This window comes from Centrocercus urophasianus, unplaced genomic scaffold, assembly GCF_019232065.1.
Source record: "Centrocercus urophasianus isolate 14NV4802_14NV808 unplaced genomic scaffold, USGS_Curo_1.0 seq_5, whole genome shotgun sequence".
In the NCBI taxonomy this organism is placed as follows: Eukaryota; Metazoa; Chordata; class Aves; order Galliformes; family Phasianidae; genus Centrocercus; species Centrocercus urophasianus.
This window is the reverse complement of record NW_024885088.1, coordinates 8,611,913-8,637,379: the sequence shown is the minus strand read 5'-3', so window position 1 is coordinate 8,637,379 and position 25,467 is coordinate 8,611,913. Positions and strand designations below refer to the sequence as shown.

General features: G+C 36.7%; 1 protein-coding gene across 3 annotated transcripts; it reads right to left on the bottom strand.

Moving 5' to 3' along the window:
• On the bottom strand, positions 1 to 25,463 carry CUNH12orf4 (chromosome unknown C12orf4 homolog). Of its 3 annotated transcripts, none has more exons than XM_042834959.1 (14): positions 25,358 to 25,463; positions 22,358 to 22,552; positions 21,952 to 22,097; positions 20,401 to 20,582; positions 17,682 to 17,781; positions 17,469 to 17,590; positions 16,524 to 16,630; positions 15,634 to 15,831; positions 12,508 to 12,636; positions 11,315 to 11,383; positions 9,605 to 9,807; positions 2,609 to 2,666; positions 1,254 to 1,321; positions 1 to 252 (listed from the first exon to the last, which is right to left on the bottom strand). In XM_042834959.1, the coding sequence occupies exons 2-14, from the start codon at positions 22,533 to 22,535 to the stop codon at positions 160 to 162; spliced, it is 1,653 nt and encodes a 550-aa protein (XP_042690893.1). In that variant the 5' UTR covers positions 22,536 to 22,552; positions 25,358 to 25,463; the 3' UTR covers positions 1 to 159. The 3 variants fall into 3 exon arrangements, 2 of the variants coding, with proteins under 2 accessions (XP_042690893.1, XP_042690894.1); XR_006171480.1 differs by lacking the exon at positions 1 to 252 and adding an exon at positions 6,833 to 6,945 and having other exon boundaries at positions 1,282 to 1,321; positions 2,609 to 6,184; XM_042834960.1 differs by lacking the exons at positions 1 to 252; positions 1,254 to 1,321 and adding an exon at positions 6,833 to 6,945.
• Positions 25,464 to 25,467: the final 4 nt, after the last annotated feature.

Sequence of the window (25,467 nt, the reverse complement as noted above, 5' to 3'; positions counted from 1 at the left end):
TACAGGTAGCATTTTATCTTTTATTCTAATAACATTATTCTTGAAATTGCAACAAACTTCAATTCAGGATCATCAGGCTTCAGAGAAGTGAAATTCCAGTACCGATTCTCCAGAACCTTTTCTTCTGTCAACAGGATACAACCTACTTTCGCACAAAATTCAGTGCTTAGAGGTTAGAGTTAATGTAGAGGATACTCGGAAGATTTGGGGTAGCATGTTACTCAGCTGGTAAAACAATTCCTCAGAAATTGTCTGGGGAAAAAAAAGATAAAGTAGTAAGCTTCGTTTTTTTTGCTGTACTTTAGAAGAATGGAATCTCTCTAAACTTTATTTTTGACATTTTAGAGTATCATTTTTCAGAAGGCCAAAAAGATTTTTTATGTAATGCATGCTATAATTCCATTTAATTCAATAAAAAAATGGACCAAAATACTGTTCGTGTATTCATGTGACATATCTGTCCCCAGCAGATTTCTTGTTCCAAGTACTTCTGTCTAGAAGAATGAGAATAGTGCTCTTTGCTATATACAGGACTCCTGCTCCCTGAATTCCAGAATTATATTCTGCTTCATTTACTCTTATCTTCCTCTTGTTCCTTAGTTTATGACTCCTGAACAAATACATGCTATTTCTTTCCTAAGATAACACTGATTTTTTAGACAACTTTCAGCACCACTTTTCATAATGAAAACAAAACACAGAAAATCACCAGCAACAAACAACAAAAACACCTCAGTTGGCCATGCTTGGAAAGATTCCTGTTCCTGAAAATGAGTTTAAGCTCCAAATTAAATCATTTAGGAATCTTCATTACAATTCACTTCAAACATCTAGTCTAACGATTTTGTGGAAGCATAAATGAACTCTCTTCATTGCAATTTTCCAAGATGCTCAACAGTATGACTAACAAAAGCCTAACATTATATAATGCAAGGTTCATCTCATCAGAGAAAATAAGAGCAAATGATATCTTTTTCAAAGTTTATATATATTCACTATTTGGAAAAACAAATTTCCCAGTTTGAATTTTTAGTACTCCCAGGATATTCTAAAGGATACCCCAAAATATAAAACCCTTTTATTCCTATTTTGTAAGCAAGGAATCAAAACAACAATGGACTAGTTTAAACTCAAACAAACACAGCAAAAAACAAACAAACAGGACACAGCAAAGAAATCAAACCTAAGTATACTGACATTTAACTTCTTGTTTGTATCTAACCCAGGGGACTATTGAAACTTGTTTAACCCACCTGTGGTACCAAGAATTGTACAGTCCGAGAAATTCCTCCATCCCATGAGGCCATTTCCATCATGAAACCTAAAATCCAATATTCATAATACATAATTCATAATGGATTACTTATACATGCTTCCCTCTTAATTACACTCTTATCTAGCAATGAGGAGGTTAGGAAGTTTTCATATGCAGTTAGGATTTTAACTGCCTTTACTATTGTCATTGTTATTCATATTCATATCTGACCTGGCTAATCTACTTTGAAACCTTATTTAACTGGAAAATCTAACGAAGAATTGATCAGAAAATTTGTTGAAGAGCAAAAAAAAAACCACTTACAGTACAGAAACAGTGTTTATCAGCAGAAGTGAGAGGTTTCTCCAGACACGACTGCTATGTGTTCTTCCAATAGCTTGCTTTCACTTTAGAAATAACTCTTTCCTTTAGATCAGTTACGATCAACTGTATGCTCAACAGAAGTCTAACATTATACAATGTAAAGTTCATTTCATCAGAGAAAATAAGAGCCAATAATATCTTTTTCAAAGCTTATATATATTCACTATTTGGAAAGACAAACATGCCTGAACTAACTTACAAAGAAAGAACGTGGTGTTTATTGCTCAACTTAAGATTTTGATTTTACGCTAGCATTTCTTAACTGTAACTGATGAACTATAAGGTCCACAGGAATACATTGCTGACAGTTAAGGATTGGATTTGGAAAAATACTATATAATGAAAGTGATTACATGGATACTCCATTGTGAATCACTAAAGGTCACAACAGCACAAAGTTCCTAAAGTATGTAGTAGAGAGAACACTACACTACTTACACTTTAAATGCTCTAAATGATTGCTTGCTGTAAGTATTTAAGCACGGGACACAAGAATGCAATAAGTAATAATACAATTGGAATAGATAGGAAATAAATGCTAAATCTGATGACTTTCCAGCAAAGAGATGAGTTAGCACATAAACTAGCTTTAAAAAAAGAGTGTGGAGTTTACATTGTTTGAGGAAATTAACATAGATAAGACACTGGAAAGTATATTGACAACTGTCAGTTCCTGCCTTCCTTCAGAGATTGCTCAAAAGCAGTAAGGAGTTTTTCTTTCACTAAGTGCAACTCATAAAAATATTTTCAAAACATTTTCAGTCTTCATTCTAAGTGTGAGATTATTTCCTGATGCTTAAAATAGCCCAAGAGTAACATGGTAGTTAATAATCTCAAAGAAAAAATACCAGTATTTTAAGAAACAATAAGTTACTGAAACAACTTTTTTGGAGCAGTGGGAAATATACAGCTTGAGCTAAAATCACCAAATTCAACTCTAGAAGTGAGCTGCAGCATTCACTAACATACCTTTGACACATTTGAACACAAGTTCTGCCCTCTTTAAGCACCATGGAATGGTCATTTCCTAAAATTAAATGAATAATGAAAAGGCTCAACACAAATGGATCAACCAACAACAGCAGCAAGGAAATTCTTTAAAATAATAAATTGCCATAAAAGCATATTTTCCCATCAGGTATTCTAGCAGTATATATACATCAGAAATGAAAATTGTGACTGTCAGATTTGTGGTTCAGGTAGCAAAAAACAGGCTCCTGACCACAGCTTAACAGCAGTAACTGATGGTTACCAGGTATTCCTGATGATTCTGATTTAGGCTTATTGGCATACCCACATACCTCATGTAAAAACCTCCTCTCCTAAAGGTGATTTTTCTGAACAAAAAAAAGCTAACTTCATCTGATGATTTTCAGATTTAATCAGACAGCAATTTCTTACGTCAAGTTAACCAACAAGATAGGATATGAAAGCCCCACTGATAAAAGTTACTGTAATGTGTGGCCACGTGCACCAGTCTAAATCATTTAAGAAACAGTTTTACTATATACAACATTCTTTTCCTGTAAACCATAACATGAATTATACTAAGATGAATTTTCCTAGTTAGAGGCAGAAAGGCCGCCACAGTAAAGAGTCAGAACTTCTCAGAGAAAATGATGTCCATAATAAATAAGATCAATTTGTTCAGATGTGCTCTACAACTAAATCTCTCTCTCTATATGTCTTAATCACATAAACCTCTGCATCTCAAAGTGCTGCTTTTAGGTTATACAGCACATGAATCAAACAGAACAATGCAGACAATACTATTTTCATTTCTAATCTTTATGGAAAAAATAGTTGGCCTTTGTTACAAATTAACTGCCTATGTTTGCTTTCTGTCACAAGCAATGTAGGTGTTTACTGCTAGTTTTGATCACTGTTTTGGCTTGGTTTAAGAACAAATGTCTAAAAAGAAAGGTTCAGTTACTCTAAGAGCAATTCAGAAGTACATTATGTAATCAATAAAAGGACCTGGCCTAAAAAGGACCGATTGAGGCAGCAGGATATGACACTATTCCTTGGACTATTTCAGAGGAACATAGATGCTAAATCTTGTGGGCACTCAGGGAAATAATAGGTTGAACCTAGAACGTCACAGTATGCAAGCCACAAGAACAGACAATGACACAGTAGTGATTCAATTTCAATCCACCTTTAAAAACACGTTCTTGTAATTTTGGCATGTTAGAATTTTTCTCTATATGTAAATTAACAGCAGTGAAAACAAAGGATTGAGCGGGTACTAATTCACAGCACAGCACAAAGGATAGGAAAACATAAAAAAAACCATCACTTTTGATGAGCTTTCATTAGTAACATTCCAGCAAGTAAAAAAAAATGCCCGGGGGTTTTGGTTTGCTGTTTGAGACCACACACCACTCCGTTTTAAGATGAAAAGATCTGTTATCAGATTAACATCACTTCTGTTGGTAAAAATAAAAAAGGTCAACTTCATTGATTAGAAATACATGCTGCAAAGCTGCATCAACAGACTCTTCCCATGTGATTACCGCTTTTTTAAATTTATGAGCACATTTAAGTTTCTGCAGAAAGCCATGTCATAACCAAGTAATGAAAACACTAAATTCCAGAAACTTCTTGTGGAACAAAGCTTTCAGATCCTTTTTCAATGGTTAATTAATTAATGTGGTGAATTAGCAAGGTGTTTACTTGCAATACACAAAACCTTCACACTGTATGAGCAGCTATACACTTCAAGGTGGGAAACTGTAAGAGGTAAAAAATTAAAGGTTAATACACACACTGATAATCTGTCTCAGAGTTGTCCAACCTTTTGGCTTGCCTGAGGCACAATGAACTAAGAGGAACTGTCTTAGGCCACATATACAATATATAATATAGTTAATGTATAGAAGCAACAATTTTTTTTAATATATATCAACTCTGACATTTTTAATTTTATGCTTTTTTTTCTTGTAATTTCATTTCTTTTAGATCTTATCATAAAACATTTAACTTACTGTGCTACTTTCACATAAAAAAAGAAGTTGCCGTTTAATACGCAACTTAGTGAATTTATAGTTTCTGAGAAATGTGCATAAATGTAAGTATTACACACATTCTCTGTAAACTTGCTTTTAGCATGGCTGAATTAGTAAAATGACATATTTGTTTAGGCAAACATTACAAAAACATTAATCAAATACAAACCGTATGGTTTATTGAAAACATACTGCAAATTATATTGTTTGTGAGCTCTTGGAGATGTTGAAAATTACAAAGTTTGTTAGCACTGCACAAGTATTCTGGATATTTCTTCTCCAGCAATCACATTTACACAGTAAATTATTTTATGAAATAACACAAGCCCAATTTTAATAATTAAATAAGAAAACTTACATGCCCACTTAATAATAAAGGACATGCATCTTCACAGGCATACACATGTAGGTAAGCTGAAATACGTTGTAGTTTAACACAGAAGGCAACTAAACACCACACAGCTGTTCACTCATTCCACTCCCCTCCACCCTTGCTCCCATTAGTGAAATGGGAGGAGAGATGGGATCAAAATAGAACTCCTGTGTTGAAATAAAAACTATTTACTAAGACTAAACAGAAGGAAAGTAGGAACAAAAATGTGATGATAGTTATACATGTATCTCTCTGTGTGTATGCATATACAAAGAAATATTTGTAAATCCACAAAGCAATTAGTTACTACCCATCAAATGGAGTCCAGCTAATCCCCAAGCAGCAACTGGCCCCGGTCAACTCTCCACAGCTTTATAGCCTTCTGCATGGTGTCACGTGGTAGGGAATAAACCCTTGCCTAATTCAGCAGTAGATCTTTTGCCAAGCAGCCTGGCCTGGTCCCAATCATGGCCTTGTCAACCAGCAACATTCAAAACACTGGTGTGCTATTCACACTCTCTCAGCTGAAACCAGGACAAAATATTACTACTAGTAATCACTGCACTTTATTTGCCAAGTGGCACATGTGCATCTAATGTGTAACACATCTGGCTCAATTAAACTGAAATTTAATTGACACTGTGCAGCAGGCACAAGAAGCAGAGCTAGCCCTGCACTGCACTCTCCACAACATTTCATTGTCATCTACACAGTCTGTGCTCAAGAGAAGTGCAATCAGCTGTTTAAAAATATCACTAAAACTCACAGTAATGTTAAAGTTTATGATCTTGTTGGACTGCATTACCAGCTGTCCAGGGCTGTATGCAGCCCAGGGGTTCGATAATCTGCTCTACATGTAAAAATTACTGTTCACAAATACTTGCTACACAGCCTATTTGCCTTTTATTTTTACTTAAAAACAAACAAAAAAAGAAAAAAACCAAACGCTTTTGTCTTAACTCATAGAATCATTGAAGTTAGAAAAGATCTTTAAGGTCATTAAGTCCAATTGTCAATTCATCACAACCGTGCTTACTAAGCCACTCCACCACATCTCTGGACAGCCTGTTTCAATACCTCACGACTCTTTCTGAGAAGAAATTTTTTCCAAATACCCAACTGGTGCAACATGAGGCCATTACCTCTCATCCCGTTGCAAGTTACCTGGAAGAAAACAAATTCCCAGCTCACGACAGCTTTCTTTCAGGCAAGTGTAAAGAATGATGAGAAAGTCTTCCCTGAGCTTCCTCTATTCCACAGTGAACAATTCCAGTTCCCTCAGTCTCTCCTGTTAAGACTTGTGCTCCAGAGGCTTCAACAGCTTCACTGCCCTTCTTTGGATACAGTCCACGGTCTTTCTTGTAGTGAGGGTCCCCAAAACTGAACGCTGAACCAGTACTGAGTACAGAGGGGCGATGACCTCCCTAGTCCTGCTGACTACACTGTTTCTAACACAAGCCAGGTTGGCCTCCTTGGTCACCTTGGCATGCTGCTGGCTCATGTTCAGTCAGCTGATAAACAGCACCCGCATACACTTTTCCACCATGCAGCTTTGCAGCCCCAAGCCTTTTGCATGGGGCTTGTTGTGACCAAAAGGCAGGATCCAGGAAGTGGTCTTGTTGAACCTCATACAGTTGAGCCTCAGCTCACTGATCCATCCTATCCAGATCCTCCTGTAGGGCCTTCCTGACCTCAAACAGATTAACACTTACTCCCAGCTTGGTGTCATTTGCAGAATTATTAAGGCTGCACTCAATCCCTTTGTCCAGATCATCAATAAAAATATTAAGCAGGACTGGCCCCAGCACTGACCTGTTGACAGCTGGATTTAAGTCTATTCCTGGACCCAGCCATCCAAGCAGCTTTTTATGCAGTGAAGAGTGTATCTGTCTAAGCCATGAGCTGCCAGCTTCTTCAGAAGAATGCTGTGAGAGACAGTATCAAAGGCTTGACTGAAGCATATGTAGACTGCACGCAGAGGTGAAGGTCACCGAATCATAGAAGATCAGGTTGGTCAAGCAGGACCTACCTTTCGTGACTAGCCCTGATCCCCTGGTTATCCGGCACATGCACGACAGACAGCTGCCCAACAGACAGCTGCCCAACAGCCCTGAAGTGTCCTGTTTTCTTCTGTGTTTCTATACTGATGGCAGCATAAAATGGCCTGCATGTTGAAACTACCAAGGAGCTATGCCAGCTCTAGCCATGTCATTAGAACCATTTAATTCCTCAATTCGGTTTACATTAATTTCAGTGCAATTATCAGACATTAATACCTCTGCTGTCCTAAATTTGATCTCGTCTTCCCCAGATATTAAACTCAGTTTCCTTCCTTTGTTAAAATTAGTGACCAGAACAGAAAAGAAAAAAAAACAATCTTGAATTTCTTGCTATTCTAGACATAAGAAAAATTAAAAGAAAAATTAAAGAAAAATTAAAGAAAAATTTTTCTTTTTTTAAAGAAAAATTAAAGAAAAATTAAAGAAAAATTAAAGAAACCATAACCTTATCTTTTTCTTACAAAAAAAAAAAAAAAAAGAGTAGCTTTTTACAAAGTCCCAATAATAGTGAAATGTGATACACTCCTTACTTCCGTGATGTTATAAACATTACTCATCTACTCAACCAGCCATAAAAGAAAACCTTTCGGAAACACACAAAGCAAACTCGTGATGAATGTCTGTCACAGAGAAGGTGGCACATATCTCTACAGCTGTGCTCTTGGTTAACCACTTTACAAAAATTTTTTTTTTTTTTTTTTTTTTTTTTTAAATGTAGGTGTTAAATGTGGATTCAAAACTGGAGCTGCTGAAGGCACCAAGTTCACGTTAACCTTCAGAGACCTGTTATTCACTCAACAACAAGTCACAGATTTGTGAGTTTCAAATTCAGTCATCTACAAAGCACTGTAATAGGGTATATGCTGCTAACACAGTTCATTCAGTTCAGTCTGGGCTTAACACATGCTTTACCATACAGGCCACTTTCTGCTTAATTCATAAGTACTTAAAAAGTTTAATATCAAAGGTAAAGTGTTTTACCAAAACCTTTTGATAATCCAATGCCACACAAATAGATAATTCTTCAGTTTCACACATTCAGCAATAACACTTTCTGAAAGCACAGCAAACACATGGTCTTGTGTTCTGTTTGTATTTTAAAATACATACATATAAAGCAAGGTAAAAATAGCACAATTGAAGAAAGAAAAAGATGAATAGAGTCACACGGTGACTTGATTAAGAAATAAATGTCTACACATTTCTGAAATGCAGTAACTGTGTCCCAGTAATAACTCAGGCAGCTACCCCTAAAAAGGACACTAATACAAAGATGCAGAAGTGTATTTCTGATATAATATTATCTGTTACTAAGAGTTAACATGTATATAGAAGCATATCCTTTAGAATTTTCACTATTGGATATTTTTAACTTTTGCATTGCTTGAACTTTCACAAATCTTGCAAAAGGTATCTCAGTTTTGTATATGTTCAGATCAAATTTTGTTAAAAAAAAATAAAGAAATCAGCTATTCCATCTGTTGAAAACAATCCAAAGGTGAGCCTTTCTCTTGCTACGAGTCAAGCACTTTTACGGAAGGAATGGCAGTCTTAACATTTGTAAGGTTATTCAAAAAAACCCAAAACAATGATAATTATACATATACAAGGGTAACAGTAACGGCACCATTATCTTTTTTTCTCATTCCTTTAAGTTTCTAAACTTAACTTTTCTAAACTTCCTTAAACATAAGGAAGTGTGGCATGTAGCTGTACTGCCTGTCTGCTAGTTCTGTCCCCACCTCCATTTCCTTTCCTGCCAGCATCTTTTGAATCAGAGAAAAGAAACTGCCAATGGTATTAAACTATAATTTATACACTGTGAAAAAACACGTGAGAGACAAGTTCTATGAATTAGTGTCCCATGGAGGAAAGAATACGGAAGTTCAGTATATGAATCACGTGTTTATCAACAGTATCTTGCAGTATGCTGCTTCTTGACCAGGTGGTACACAGCGGGAACACAAAAGGTAAACAAGGGCAGAAATTGAAGGTATAGATGATTAGGCATGAAGAAGGTGACCAATCAGGGCAGAGGTGAAATCTGGTTACTGCTGCATAGGGCTGAGGTGATAAAGAATGGTGTTTAGGGATACAGAATTAAAAATTCTTTAAAAACCAAGCTAGTTCTACTGTTCCTAAAAAACTTAGTTTTAAGATTTTCTTGATGACAATTAAAATTGGGATCTGATATAACCAATGTATCTTGCAATTTCTAAGCAATAAGTGTTGCCAAACACGTGCCATTACTTCTCTCGTTAATACCTGTGCAGCCTTGCAATGAGCTGGATCAAGAAGGGGTGGGATTAAAAACAAAGAAGTTCAGCAAACCAAAATGCTTTTAACTGCTTCAGTTCCTTAACTCTGGTCACCATATAGATACTTGTGCTATTACAACGATGTGGCAGGAGACTGGGATAAACTTCCTCGTCTGTGTCAAACAGCATGAAATGTGCCTTTAAAAAAAACAAAAAACTGCAAACAACTGCACTCTAGAAGCCAAAAAGAGAACAAATTTACTTACTTCTGACATATCATGTACCAACAAGAGAGGAATACTAATGGTAGTAATGTCATGTGTGCAGCAAACTTTGAGAATGTTTCTAAGTCCCATGATTGCAGGATCCCGAGCAGTTATGTTTCCAGATCTTACATTATCATCCACACAAAGATGAAACGCAACATGAATTTCAGAAAGATTTGAATGGCGAGTGATGTAGAATTCTCCTGCAGAATAACATATAATAAAAAGGCAGAGTATCATGGCAGTGACCTATACTGAAACATACTTATTATGCAATGTAGGAGTAGAGTCAGCTAGTTAAGGCAAAAAGCCAATACCAGTAGACAACACAGATCAGAACACACACATAAGGAGAGAAATAAAAGAAATGAACTGGTCTAAAATCACGGAGTATCGCTGTTTTACGTTCATCCAGCACTCAATTTCCTGCTTTAATGAATTTCACTAGCATCACAGACACCCGGTGTAGTAAGATGTAATAGTGCCAGTACAGGCGGATATGATTTAAATATAGTATGAAACAGAAAAACAAACACAGAGGAGGTATAATACTCAAAATATATTATGTAAGCACTGAATTGCAGACAGATGTGGGAGGCGGAAATACCAAAAATGGATGGGTTAAAATAAAGGATACAAAAAGTCTATGGAAAAAGGGTAATTGGTTATATTACATACATGATACATACTAGAATGCAAAAGCATCAGTGGTTATTAGAATTTAAAATAATTTGCAGCAATGGGAAGATGAGTTACAGAGTTGGTTTTGAGAAGACACCTTGAGGGAAATTTTTCAAATCAGTTTTCATTTATCAAACACAAGCAGCAAGAGGCAGATAAATTCAGGTTTCTTCATGTTACCTTCTGTTGGAGAGCAAAATGTCTAAAGTGGAGTCAACAGAGAAGTAGGTATGTGATAGCCCTACTGTTTCAGTCAACAGATAAGCATCTTTCTTTAAACCTACTTTCACTGGCAAGTCAAGACTGCATCGGGATACTGGAGAATGGGTATATAGTCCTTGCTGAGAGCCAACGAGGAAGTAATCCCCAGCAGTGACCATCTAAGAATAATGATATACAAGTCACTGCAGCAAGATTTTACCAGGATATATCTGTTAAGGATCCAGAGTGGATTTATAATCCACTAACAAGACCTAAAACAACCATGAAAGCAATTTTAACAAGCCCTCATATTCACCTATGGGTTACGGTAGATTTATCTCCTTTCCTCTCAACTGTGCATTTTTCTTCAAGCTACTCTGCAGCCTTCTTTATTAAAAGCACAATATATTAGAAATCTATTTCCTCTTTCAGAGGAATGAATTCTTAAATTCAAAGATCAAAAATCAAATACCTTCTAAAATGCTTTACTGTACCTGAAAGAAAATAATTTGCTAGTATTTAAGCTCCATCTTTTTCCAGGATCCTCAGAGATAGCCTTTTCTCCCCTCAAATTCTGAAAACAAATTTTAAGCATAGAGAAGTTAAGTGATTTGCCCCAACGTCATATGATGTGGTAGCAAAGCTGGGAATAGAAACCAGATGTCCTGACACCCAGTTCTCTGCCTTAGCCACAAGAACGTCCTTCTCCTTTGATTGAGGTCAACTCAGGTTTAGTTTATAATTTATGTTCTGAGTTTAGAGCTAAAAATGTGCATCTATAAAACACAATTTGCTGTAAGAAGAGAGGGGAAATGCAATGGAACTCACCTTGTAAAATATTTGACTGGTTACGTTCAATATTCTTGGATTTATCTTCAATTCCACTATCTTTGCTTCCTGTATATAAATAAATAACACAAACATTAAATATATCATGTATTAATGTATTACCTGCTTTAGCATATAAAATGTATTGAGCTGATGTCTAGCTTAAATTTTCACCATAAAGTTAGAAAAAGTTGGGGGACAAACAGGAAGTGCTCTCACTGGCTTCAATAAATGCTGAACTGAATCCTGAAACAAATCATTAGCTTTCTTCCTCAATCACCCTATTCAGACAAAAAGAAATGTTCTCAAACATAACACTCAAAGTTAACCCCACAACTACATAGTACCTTGCTGTTGCTTTTTAATTACGCATCTATTTTTAAAAAATTTGTTCTTAATACTAAAAAATAAAATTTTAACAGAAACTTGCATGAATCATCACTATAAAAACAGCTTTCAGTATTTTCCTTAGGCTACAGCAATATGCAGGTCTCTAAGAGAACTTGTTTCTCTACTTGTACTCTTACGAATCTATTCACATTACTGATGTATTTAGCCATACAAGTAGTTGTCTGCAAAAAAAACAAAATTTCATGATGTACATGTTGTTAAAGCAGTGCTTGTACTCAGATGATTTCTCTGCCATTTGTAAATATAACTGCAAAGTAAACCATTATTAAGGATTTAGTCAGCATTAAAGAGAATACAAATTCAGTGGATGTACTGTTCAGTTTTAGCACTCATTTATGACGAGGGGAAAAAGTCAAAGCATGTATTTTACAATTTTTAAAGCTTTTCATTTACACAGAAAGAAAAAGAGTTAAGTTATTTATGGAAATAAATTCCATATTGTCATAGGCAGTTTAAATTGCAGAGGAAAACATAATGATCCTACACACTTTGCATATGGATTGTGATGTTAGGCTGATCACAGGTATGATTAGAACCTAGTGACTTTCTTTTTTTTTTTTAAAGGTGTGTATGTAATGACATCAAAAACATCTCATGGACCACATAGGCACGCAGTCTGTTAAGACAAAATTCCACAAAGATTTCTTAACTTATAAACCAGAATATTACATTTTATAGATAATCTAACAGAATAAGAGAAAAACTAAGGTGCCCATAACCACAAATATTCCACTGAGGACTATTATAGAGTAGTAAAGAAAGTAATTTTGGTTGTCACTGACCGTGATGCTTTTTTGACTTATTGCTACGCTGTGCTCTGGCCTTAAGTACAACCTTCTGGACAATTTCAAGTTGTTCTTGAATTCCAGGAAAATGAAAATCTGTGCATTCTTGGCAAACAGTTGCAAAATCTAGGAAAATAAAAGATTTAAATCAATGTCACAGGGCTATGCTAAGTAACATTACATAACTCATTTCTAGTGTTCAAGCAATGCTAGTTACAATGATAAATAAAAAATGAAAAATAAACCCAGACCAAAACAATATCACCAACAAAAAACAAAGCTTTTGAAACAAAAGAATTACTTCAAAAAACAACACTCTTACTGTTCAAATAAAATCATTTATATAAAAAATCCAAAAATAATAGCAGCAACATATGTTTTACTGTGCTTTAAAAACAACCCTTCAATCCGCGATGCTTTATTAAAACATGCACAGAGATCCCTCCAACAGCAACTACTGCTCTCCATTTTGTTTTGTAAAATGACTGCTGTTAATTAAATTCATAAACAGTTCATCTGGAAATTTGGAAATACTGTTCCTCTTCTGTTCCCAAAACTATTTTGGGAATATTTTCAGCTCTCTGAAAGCTAAAGAATACCACCAGCTGAGAAGAGCTGCAAATCCTTTCTCCCAATAAGAAAGTCTGATGTCAGACTTAGAAAAATTAAATTAATAATTAGGTTCATCACATACTGCCCCTGTAAATGGTAATCTAAGCTACAAATCCTAGTTTCTAGCCTTTTCTCCAAACAAGTTAATGACTGCCAGAAAAAGCTATCAGCAAGAAGCTCAGCTAAACAACTTTGACTTGCTTCCTTTTTTGAGGTACCTGCTCCAATCTTCTTTAAGTACGTAATACACTTTGATTATCTAAGGAGCTCCATATATTCCCATGAAGAGCTGTGACAGGAATTGGCAAGATATAAAGAAAATCTTAATATACCTTATGTACTGTCTCCAACATAAAGTGTATTTGAAATGCTTTACTAAATTCTGGTGTCCAAGATCATAGGAAGAAACAGCTCATATTCCAAAAGATTATTTTCTGGGTGCATCAAAATAAAATAACGCTAGGACTGAAACAACAACAACAGAAAGTCTCTCATACTTAAGCTGAAGTTAATTGTAGTCCACTGATTGAGTGTGCTATACGCACTTAAATCTGAGTCACAGAAGCCCTACAGATTCCTAATGTAAGAGGTTTGCACCACAGATACCGAGTAAGTAAAGAGACAACTACTACTCCTTACAACAAAAAGCTGAATGATATCAACATAGTGAAAGATCAGTTTTCCACGTGTAATAAGAATAATACCATCCTTTTCTAATCACACAGAGATTTGAGTCATTATAGCCCATCAAAACCAAAAGCTATTAGATTTGTGATCTTCTGGTTTAAAATAGAAGCAGAAAACCATTGATACACTTTTGTAACCCAGAAATGTAATGTACATACACCACTACCTTTCTATTTAAACAGCATCAATGTACTATGTAAAGGCCTTCTATATAGCATTTTTGCCCACATCGTGAACCTTCAAACCTCCCAGTACATTTATTTCTTAACAGGCCTTCTAGTAAGGAGAATGTTATCAGAGTAGTGCTCTTGTAACAAACAATTTAATAGTTTAAAAGGAAAGTTTCTTCTCAAATGTGCTTATCACTGATCTTCAATCAGTAATAATCACAGAGCATATAAAGAGATGTGGCCAAGCATCAGTTGCTGCCTCAAGTTGTTTGGGGTCTTAGCATAACCAGATGCTCGTTATTGATTTAAAGCAATATATTTGACTAGATTAGAGGAACAGAGACATGAAACATTCATTTCCGCAACATTTTTTAAAAGAATGGTAGTGCGAAAGCTATGGAAATTGCTTAAAGTTAACTTTGCCAAAGTTCCTTTGGATCTAAACGAAATCAAAACATACTAAGCATTATATTTCATAGATTGCTTGGCAGCCCCTTACTTTCTCCTCCTTTCTTCTCTGCTAAGGCTGCAGTACCTAATTTTGTAATTAGTGGCATTATTTAAATGCTGATATTCTCTTGATCACCCAAGATTTATGACAAAACAAATTTTTGCAATTTGTTAATAATTTAAATATGTAAGGACTAATAATAACAATAAAAAAAACTAAGGGAAAACAAGAGCAAGCATGAAATAATACTATGAGAATTAAGCAATTTGGAAATCATATACAGAACAAATCCATCTGGTATTTTTATGGGCACACTTTCCTCTTCTATTTTTTTGATTCCACAGTGTTTTCAGTTTGTATGAAAGCCTACTTTTTTCCTCCCTCCCTTTTCTCAAGAACAGACATGCTAGAAAAATGACAATTAGAATCATAGAATCACAAGGTTGGAAACGACCTATAAGATCATCTAGTCCAACCATCTCCTCATCACCATTGCCACCACTAGCACAAAATTAATACTGGCTACAAGTAAAAAGATGTTTCAAATATAAATTTTTTGGTTTTAAACTTCAAGGAGATGGGAAAGTCTATAATATGGTTCACAGAATGCTTGAGCAATCAAAACTGTAACAAGAACAAACAAGTGTTTAATTCATTTGCTTTCAAACATTCATCATCACCTATTATTGGTGCACTTAAAATGGCTATTAATCAAGCTTTCCAAGAGCAGGCAAATAATACTCCTATTGTTCCTTTTTAATGGAATTTATGGTACTGGAAATATTTAAAGCACATGGCATTTTATCACATTTACTCACCAATTTTAGAACTATTTAACTGTTGTATTTGCAAATATGTTTTGGTACGATAAGTTGACATAAGAGAGTTAGAAGACCCTACTGATCGTTAGCCAATCTACAGCAGGCAAATCAACATTAATGATTCTACTCTAACATCCTCCTAACTAAAAAGCAAAACCTAGGACAGAGATGAAGGAGTTAACAGCATATCAGAGTTCAAGCTACTCAGCAAAACTGTGTCCTATACTGCTTTTCCACTTGTTACTCTTTTGTAGTACCACACACAAAACACTCGGTTCTCTAGCAAATTAATTTGACTGCACTTTTAGTGGGAGAAGACAGCAAGTCTTTCAAGAGTCACATTGACTTTTAATGGCATGTTGCACTCCATTAGAGGACTCACCTCTTTTGATGCCGCTGTACGAACTGATACGGTTATCTACCAATAAAACGAGGCCACAGAGAGATGTTGAATAGAGAGACATTGCAGTTTGAAGTCTGTGAAGCTTTACTCCATTTCGATGATTACGTTTGTGTTTACAGAAATCCAGCATATCAGCCCTCAGTAATCTCAAATTATGCATGGTCTTCAACTGAGCTCCTGTATGGAATACAAACAATTTTAATACAAACAGTAAAGGATGAAACTCAGGATTGTTATCAAAATGCAATGAACCAAAATTTCCACCTAATTTTTGTGAGAAAGACCCATAAGAGAAACATAAACAATCATACACAAAGTTCTTAATCAAATGCATGATCTTATATGCATATCAGCAATTTTAAAAATAAAAATGCAATATTGTAACCAAAAAGGCATATTTATACCTGAAATGAGACTTGTTCCCTGTGATAAAGCTAGAAATGAAAACTATCTGGGAGCAGTTACAACAAACAGCTTAAAAACCTTCAATGCACAAGCAATAATAAAATAATTTTATTTTTTTTTTTAAATCAAACACCTATTATTCTAGGAATTGAATCAACACTCATATTTTTAATTGTTATGTGCTTTGATGTCACCATACTTTTTCTTTAAACTATTCACTTTAGCAGAGTGTATAAAAATTTGCTTTCAGAATGTTTTCCATTAAGTATTTTTCAGACAGCTAGACACTATTTAATATGGTTTATGATGTACTGCCTTTCTCTTACGTATGCAAACAACAAATACAAAACAATCCCAATCTGTATACAATACATTGACAATTAAATACTGTAAATAAGACATACACGTATAATTCTCTAGTCTGTTATTATGTTTTGGCTTTGCTGTCAGTTTGTTTTACTTACCCAAGTGAATAGTAAAACTTTCTTCTAAAAGTCTTTGCTCTTCGTAAATTCTCCCATTTCCTTCTACAGATTCTCTCAATTGACTGGGCTGAACCTTAATTTCATCGCTAAAATAATAAGAAACCTACTGAGAAGTTTATACTAGCTGCTGTACACCAACAATATTTCACAAATGCTATAAAAAAATTTCTCAGCCTGTGGAAATCAAGATACTAAACTTCTTTTGAATGAACTCTTCACATCTGAAGACCTGCACTCCTATCATGCTGCAATGAAGTCATCTGCTTGTCAGCAGGAAAAGAAAGCTTCACTATTAGATTTATATTATCAGTTTTCTTTGTAAAATATTTTGAGACTGAACGACAAAATGATGCAAAAGTGATGCAACAGATGGCAGCAGAGGGGCAGTCTAAATGGTGCCTGACATGGAAGTGTGTATGAAGAAGCATGTCATCCTCCATGTGGAAAAAAATGCACCTGTTGACATTCATTGCTGCTTACTGAAAGTTTATGGAGACTAAGCAGTGGACATTAGCACAATGAGGCAGTACACATTATGTTTCAACAGTGGTGACAGCAGCAGCATGTCACCCCCACTGGTGCAGATTTTTACAAAAGTGGCATGCATACTTTTGTTCATCAGTGGCAAAAATGCACAGCAATGACGGTGACTTCTGAAAAACAGGAGTTTTTTTTGTAGGTGAGAATTCATTCTATCAAATATAACTTCATGTGTATGCTGCTCCCGTGGAAATAAACAAGAGATATTATTTTCTGAAAGATCCATGTATAAGTATATGCATACATAAGCAACTATCTTTCTACCTCCAAGCTTCTAGTTGCCCTATTATAGACATCCTACTCATTACTTCCACATGCACTAGGGACCTACAGTTCTCAGAACTCAACACAGCCTGAGTGAACTGCCACAGGGGAATTAAATACCTGATTGAGCTGTTGTTGGGATTCTTCAGATCCTGATGAAGTTTTATCACCCATTCCTGATACTCCTGCTTCTGGATAGCAGTAGATTGTTTTAATTCATTGGTCCATTTGTTCTCTAAATCCTAACAAGAAGACAGTTATTTGAATGTTTTTAGTTTTCTTTTTAATGCAAATATATACGTGATGTTTTACAATTTGCTGAACTTAGTTTACCTGCTGAGATTCAAAATGCCGAGCTGCTAATGAATTTACATCTTGGTCTGTTAGAGATTTCCCTAGTTCCTGCATCACCTTATCCATTTCTGCTCCTTGTCTGAAAGGGAAGCAAATGCAGATTTATAACAAGTAACACTTTCAATAAACTAGCAGAGGAACAAGCACTGTTGTTGATACTGTCACTGATCAGTTCTATCAGTCAGGTAATCAGTGCTAATCACACAGGCCTAAGGTCGTCAGGGCAATCCCAAACGTAAGCACAGGCTGAGCAATGTGACTGTACTGAGAGCAGCCCTGTGGAGAAGGAATTGAGGGTATCAGTGGAAACAAAAATAAGCTGGTATTACGCACTGGCAGCCCAAAAAGTCAATTGTATCCTGCAACAAAAGATGAGTAGCTAGTGGGTTAAGGGAGGTGATCCACTCCGTCTATTCTGCTCTCATGAGATCCCACCTGCAGTACTGCATTCAGCCTGCAGCATGAGGAGGACACAGACCTGCTAGAACTCAAAAACAGTCAGAGGGGTGGAGCACCTGTCCTCCTTCAAGGAGACTATGAGAGATGGGGTTTTTCAGCCTTGAGAAGAGATGACCTTACAGAGACCTTATAGGGGTCTGCTAGTACTTAAAAGGATCTGCAAGAAATATGGAGAAAGACTCCTGAACAGGGAATAGAGAGACAGAAAAAGAGGTAAAGGTTTTACAAGTGTAGATTGAGATTTAAGGAATAAATTCTTTACTACAAGCATGGTGAAGCTTTGGAACAGTTTACCTAGAGAAGGTGTGGAAGTCTCCACTATGGAAGTATTTAAGGTCAGGCTGGATGGGACTTTAAGCAGTCCAGTGCACTGGAAGGTGCACCTGGTCACTGTCGGGGGAACTAGATGATACATAAGGTCCCTTCCAACCCAAACCATTCTATGACTTTACATAAAACTCAACATAGCTGAAAGATATGTCATGTAGTACTTTAACTACCTGCTTGTTTTGGAATCAGAATCCACACATTTCAAGTCTGCTTGTACATATGTCCAGTTTTTCCATACTAATATCTGGATCACTTTACTATCCTTATCATTAGGAAGGTTTTTACTAATACGTGGTCTGAACTAACTGCTGAAATTCAATTGTAGTGCTTCTTTTCTACTGTTCTACCAGGACACAGAAAAATCTGCAAGACTTATCAGCAGAAACAACACTTTACACAAGGGCAGGGGATCCAGAAGACAAGCATGACCCATATTGAAAAAATCCAATGAGGACTGTACTACAGTACAGTGAATTAAGTGCATTTTATAGTAGCTACTTCGGAGTCAGACACTTAATTCTAACAATTTTAGGGGGGTAGTTCTCTATTTAGTTAACTCTTTTCAGTTAACTATTTTATCCAAAAATAATGGAAAAGTCACTGGACATAAAAGAAAAAAAACTTTAGGTTAGGAGCATACATATTTTCAATTTAAAATAGCTATCATGTTTTGATTTGTTGGTTGTTTTTTTTTCCCAAATAAAAATTAATTGGACAGTCCAGAATATGTAAAATTTCCCAGCTAGCTACTATAATGCAGACATAACCATTGTTTTGAAATAAAATTTCTCAACCCTTTTGGCTTTGCTCCCTCACAAATACAAATGATGCAAACATGTAACCATCAGGAAGTAGGCTAAACACACTTATTTTTAATACCCAGATAAGTTTCCAGCTCTTGCTGTATTCAAAAATGGGCACTGGAGCTAATGAACATGATCCTGCTATCACTGTTCATCCAAATACCTCATCTCTCCCTCATCTTCCAAATTTCCTGGCTTCACTTTGTCTTTTGTATTCACCCTAGTCCTCAGAAATAAATAGATTTACTATAGCAAACTTAAGTTGATGGTCATGAATTCCAAACCACCTCCTGTGTAAACAGGTTACCTGCACTCATAGTTGAGCTGCTTGCAATTACTGCTATTAACACTAAGTGGTCTCTCTTCTTTATAAATAATCAAGACAATCTAAGAATCCACACACACACACAAAAAAATAATTTAAAATATATATATATATATATATGCTTACACACATTACTGGAAATTTTCACCCACAAATTAGAGATATGTAAGATTTATTCTCGAGGTACATTAAAAATAAACCAAAATGCTACATAAATAGCTATACATCATACAAAAGGAGCTTAAAACCAAAAATAGTGCTGCTTACAATGCTAAAACATACTGTTTCGAATATTTTGGTATTTCACAAGCATTGCCAGCATTTGTATCTAGCACTTACAACATCCCGCAGTGCATATTCTCCCCCCTGTGGGCAAAGCAGCCACCTGCAACTTCACAATCTTAGGGAAGTCGGGATCCCACACACACTCACATACTTTCTAGAGTTTCTGAATTGAAGTTCATTCAGTTCCATTCCTCCTTCTTTCATCTGGTGGAACTTCCAATTTCTCATTTAAATTACAAGGGCAAAGCACGGTACGTACTTATACTTCGTTTACCAGACATCCTAAGTTCTTATAATAGAACAAATGGGAATCAACACCATCAAACCTTATATTACTCAGATGACCTTTTCTAATTCTCAGTGACCAAGTAGAATGGAAGATAACTGACCCTAGTAATATAGGCTAAGTATTTATTACATACTTAAAGACAGAAACATAAATCTGGTGGTGTACACCCATATTTGGCATAACAATAAAATAAAACAAAAATAATACCTTTCCTGTAGTTTTTTCAATTCCACATCTCTTTCACTTATTAATTCTGAGATGCTAACAAAATAATTGTGTTCCAGGTTTAACAGGGTCTCAGAAGCTGGAGAATGTATCAGATCATGATAAACATCTGCAAAATCTTCATCCCAGCTGTTTTCTTCAGGTTTTGCATACTCTAACGTTGTCTAAAAATTATAAAAGATACATCCTTAAGGGTTCCAAATGATTTAAAATAAAGATGTCTTATAATGGTGGCACAAAACCAACTGGACATTCATTCTGATGTACATCCTTCAACATACATTAACTACCTCTTTCCTAATTTAAGTCATCTATACTCTGGCTTAACTATTATTATTTTCTCTCTTCCCATATACTCTCTTTTTGAAAGCAACCAACAGCAGAAGCATTTTGATTACAGAGAGGGATAATCAATTTTCAGCCACCAACCCATTGCAAAGAAGAAAATTTAGCACTTTTATTTTATAGTACCTTAAAATAATATCTGTACAATATTTCATCATTTGATGGATTTTAGATTGGGTTCAGAACATCGGCTATGAAAAGAAAAATGTTTTATTACAAAGGAGAACCAATTGTTGATATAATTAGAATGTGATCAACAATGATTTCAGAAAAGCAATTCTTACTGAATAACGAATGACCCAAACATGTCAATTCAGCAAGCTCTTCTACACTGAAACACTCTGTATATTTTTATATACCAGTTTAACCTGACAAATGTAGCTGATATATTGAATAATAAATTAAGGAATATCAAAAGACAATATAATTCTAATCCTCACACAGAGACAAGGTTTTGAATAGTCTGCCTAACCTATTCATTTCTTCAGAGAAAAGAGGGTAAACTCATTGTTTCATCACACCCCTATGCTCCCCAGTAAAAAAAATCCTTCTTAAATGTTCGGCTAATTTCATTTTGTTGGGATGTTCATTAAGGCAAACATTTTGTTTTGCCAATTTTCTTTATAACGGACATATATTCCAGCATTTTCCTGCAATATTCTTCACTCTTCCACAACAAGTTAGGCCCTCAAACTTTTCCACAATAGCTGCAGTTTCTGTCATGCTTTTTTCTCTCCACTAGGACTCCTCCAATTCCTCTGCATTCCTCTTTTTTGAAGTTTAAACACAAAACAAATAACTAAGAGTACAGTACTCATGTGAACTCAGAAAATGAGCTGAAAACCATATACCTCCTCCTTTGGAGTCCTCGTTGATATTTTTGCAATTTACTATCTTCTGATTTGGTTCTAACGCACTGTAACCCATACATCTACTTCTGTTTGACTGTAAATACCTGTCTTACCTTTCTATTTTGATTTTATAGCTCAACTAAATTTTTGCCAGTAATAACATAAATTCAGGAAAAACCTGATAAAGAACTTGCATGATCACTTCAGAATAAAAGGGAAAAATTACAAGAATTGATGAGTAAAAATGAATTTGTGTAATTCTGCACCTTTGCAGAAGTGATTATCTGCGTATACGTGCACATACACTCACAAAACAAGTTCCGAATATTAATCTTACCTCTTTATAAGCTTTAGCCCAAGTATCTGCCAGCTGGTTTATGTCTACTTCTCCTGACTTCACAGCTTCCAGAGCCATTTCAGCTTCTCTATCATAACCCTTTATAGTTTCATCTTCTATAAACTTATTAAGAGATTGCTTCAGGTCTTTTATAACAAGAAGAGAACATCAACAAAACCACATCAGTGGAGTATTAGTAATCAAGTAGGATACAAAGGTTTTTCTGAAAAGCTTTCATTTGGGCATCATACTTGCTCGTACTGACAGCCATAAATGTTTTGCTGTTCTTGTTTTTAATTAAAAAAAAAAAACACGACTTTTTTTTCAGTACTTGTTTCTTAAAGTATCTTGTAAAACATTTATGGACACTGATACTTGACATGAATTTTAAAAAAAAAGTTCTTACCATTTTCTACAAAGCATGGCAGATTGTGCAGAAGCATTAGACGCCCATGCAAATGACTAATATTCTCTTGCACAGGAAATTTGAGAGGCACTGTAAGCACAAAATGTTGATTTCCAGCATTGAGTGTGTACACATAGTCTCTCTCTCCAGCACAGGCCTTTCCTCTATTAGGCTTCATTTTCTTGAGTTCATTTCCTGCAGTAGCAATGAAAACAGCAATAATGACATTCTCATAAAACAAATAAATAAATGCAAATGTCTTCGTTAATAATTTACAATTTCTAGCAAGAAAACTTTTAATCCTGCATTTTTCATTGGTGTTCATTTCAGCTTTGGATTCCAAACACACAGGTAGAAGCTGTAAAATGAACACCAGTTTCCAGAACACTACGTTATTCCAAACTGGGATTGAGCGCATTATGGTACTTACTTTCAAGAATTACAGTATAAACTTTGTGACTAAAAGGCAGAAACGACAGAAGAAAAACACACAAAAAGCTATCTTTAACTGAGAAACTGTAAGTGCAGACAACTATGTCTCAAAAACAGAAATAGTTTGGAGTGCATTAGGATTTTATTGCCTCTTCTCTACCGGTGGTAGAGTTGTGGGGAGGGGAAGACAGCAGCAACTTCTGGAAGAAGCTTACTTACTTCTTTTGAAACTTGCCTAAGGATAAATTGGATTTATTTTTAAAGGAAACCATGAGAAGGAAAAAAAAAAAAAAAAAAAAAAAAAAAAGGAGAAAAGAAAAAAGCAAGAGAACTGTCTACAAGACAAAAATGAACAATGGGAGCTGTCTTGTGTCTTGGCGGTTTTTCTCTCCACAAGGTCTCCTTCATAGATTTACAGTTCTCTTTTTTGAGCATACCCTGCAATGTTGGGCATCTTATTCTAATGGGAACCTCCTCAGTGCTAAAAGCCACTGTCCAAGGAGAAGAAAAGCAGAAAACAAAAAGTTTATTCTCCACAGAAAAATTTATAGGATTAGTCTATAGGGTCATAAACAAGTCCACATGCTGGGAATCGATTAAACAAATGACTTTAATACTGTTTACTGTTTACTCGACAGGCTGGAGGGCTGGGCTCGGGTGAACCTAATGAGGTTCAACACGGCAAAGTGCAAGGTTTTGCATTTGGGCCGGAAGAACCCCAGGCACCCGTACAGGCTGGGAGGAGTGGTCCTTGAGAGCAGCTCGGCAGAGAAGGACCTGGGGGTCCTGATGGACGAGAGACTGAACATGAGCCAGCAGTGCGCTCTGGCAGCTCGAAAGGCAAATGGGATCCTGGGCTCCATCAGGAGAGGGGTGGTCAGCAGGGACAGGGAGGTGATCGTCCCTCTCTACTCGGCTCTTGTGAGGCCCCATCTGGAGTACTGTGTCCAGGTGTGGAGCCCTCAGTACAAGAAAGACATTGAGATTTTGGAAAGGGTCCAGAGGAGGGCGACTAAGATGATCAGGGGGCTGGAGCACCTCCCCTGTGAGGACAGGCTGAGGGAGTTGGGCTTGTTCAGCCTGGAGAAGAGAAGGCTGCGGGGTGACCTCATTGCAGCCTATCAATACCTGAAGGGAACCTACACCCACGAGGGGAGTAAACTCTTCAAAAGGGCTGACAACAGCAGGACTAGGGGAAATGGATCGAAGTTGAAGGAGGGAAGATTTAGGTTGGATGTTAGGGGGAAGTTCTATACAAGGAGAGTGGTTAGGCCCTGGAACGGGCTGCCCAGGGAGGTTGTGGATGCCCCGTCCTTGGATGTGTTTAAGGCCAGGTTGGACAGGGTCCTGGGCAACCTGATCTGAATGTGTGTGTTTGGTGGCCCTGCTAGGCAGGGGGGTTGGAACTACATGATCCTTGAGGTCCCTTCCAACCCGGGTGATTCTGTGATTCTGTGATTCTGTGAATACTGTTTACTCCACCTTGAATGCTGCATTCAATTCAGGAACTCCCAGCACAATAAAGACAGACACCTGTTAGAGCAAATCCAGAGGAAGGCCACAGAAATGATCAGTGAACTGGAGCTCCTTTCCTATGAAGACAGGCTGAGAGTTATTTTCTTGCCTGGAAAACAGAATGCTCCGGGAAGACGTTGCAGCACCCATCCAGTACTTAAAGGGAGCTAAAAGATAAGCTGGGGAAGGACTTTTTATCTGGAGTGATAAGACAAAGGGTAACAGTTTTAAAATAGGAGGTTGAGACACTGGAACAGGTTCCCCAGAGAAGCTATGGATGCTCAATTCCTTAAAGTATTGAAGGCCAGGTTGGATGGCACCTTAGGAAATCTGATTTAGTGGGAGGTGTCCAAACAGTTGGAAGTATCTGATCTTTAAGGTTCTTTTCAATCCAAACCATTCACTGATTCTGTAGAAAACTTAACACATAGTTGAAAGATATATCACCCTGTATTTTATCTACAAGTTCCATGTATGAACGAACATTCCAAGACAACCAAAACTAAATCGAGGCTGGCACATGTCCAGTTGCAGAGAGGGATCTGAACAGCACCACTTAGACATGCAAAAGCAACAAACATCTCTGTACCATTCCTCGAGTAAACTAACTTTAAGAGGGGAAGACAAAGGATGTGAAAAGTTTTCGATCGCCATGCAACAGCGCACTCAGTCTGCATTTGTGTCCTCAAACCCACTGCAGGCTCAAGGTTAACAGGCTCAGAGGAAAGGCAGCAGTAGCTGCGGTTACTGAAAATGCAGAAACAAAGTTGTTGACAGAAGGGAAGAGGAGAAGGGCCTGCAGTAACGTGTTCCCCGGGAGAACAAAGCCCCCCGCCCAGCTCCGAGGCAAGCTCGTTCAGTCACGAGACCGCAAGGCTCAGCTGCGGAGATACGGCACAGGAGGGGCGGCCCGGCCGACAGAGCAGACGAACGCCGCACCGGCTCCGGAGCGGTCTCACCAAGCCGAGGGGCGCTGGCCGACCGGTGACAGGGGCTGGGGCCGGCGCCCTCGTACGAAAGGCAGGAGTGACTTCCACCGCACTCATCTCTCACCTGGATTCCGGACGAGGTATTCGATTTTTCTGTCCGGGAAGCGCCGACGCCAGGACCTCCTCCCTTCCCTTCAATAGCTTCTCATCCGGAAACGCAGATTCGACGCCGTA

Coding starts and splice junctions, on each gene's coding strand:
- CUNH12orf4 (XM_042834959.1), bottom strand. CDS start 22,535: ATGAAGCCTAATAGAGGAAAGGCCTGTGCTGGAGAGAGAGACTATGTG. Junction 20,583..21,951: donor GGGCTAAAGCTTATAAAGAG/GTAAGATTAATA, acceptor TATAATTTTTAG/ACAACGTTAGAGTATGCAAA. Junction 1,322..2,608: donor TGTGTTCAAATGTGTCAAAG/GTATGTTAGTGA, acceptor ATTGGATTTTAG/GTTTCATGATGGAAATGGCC.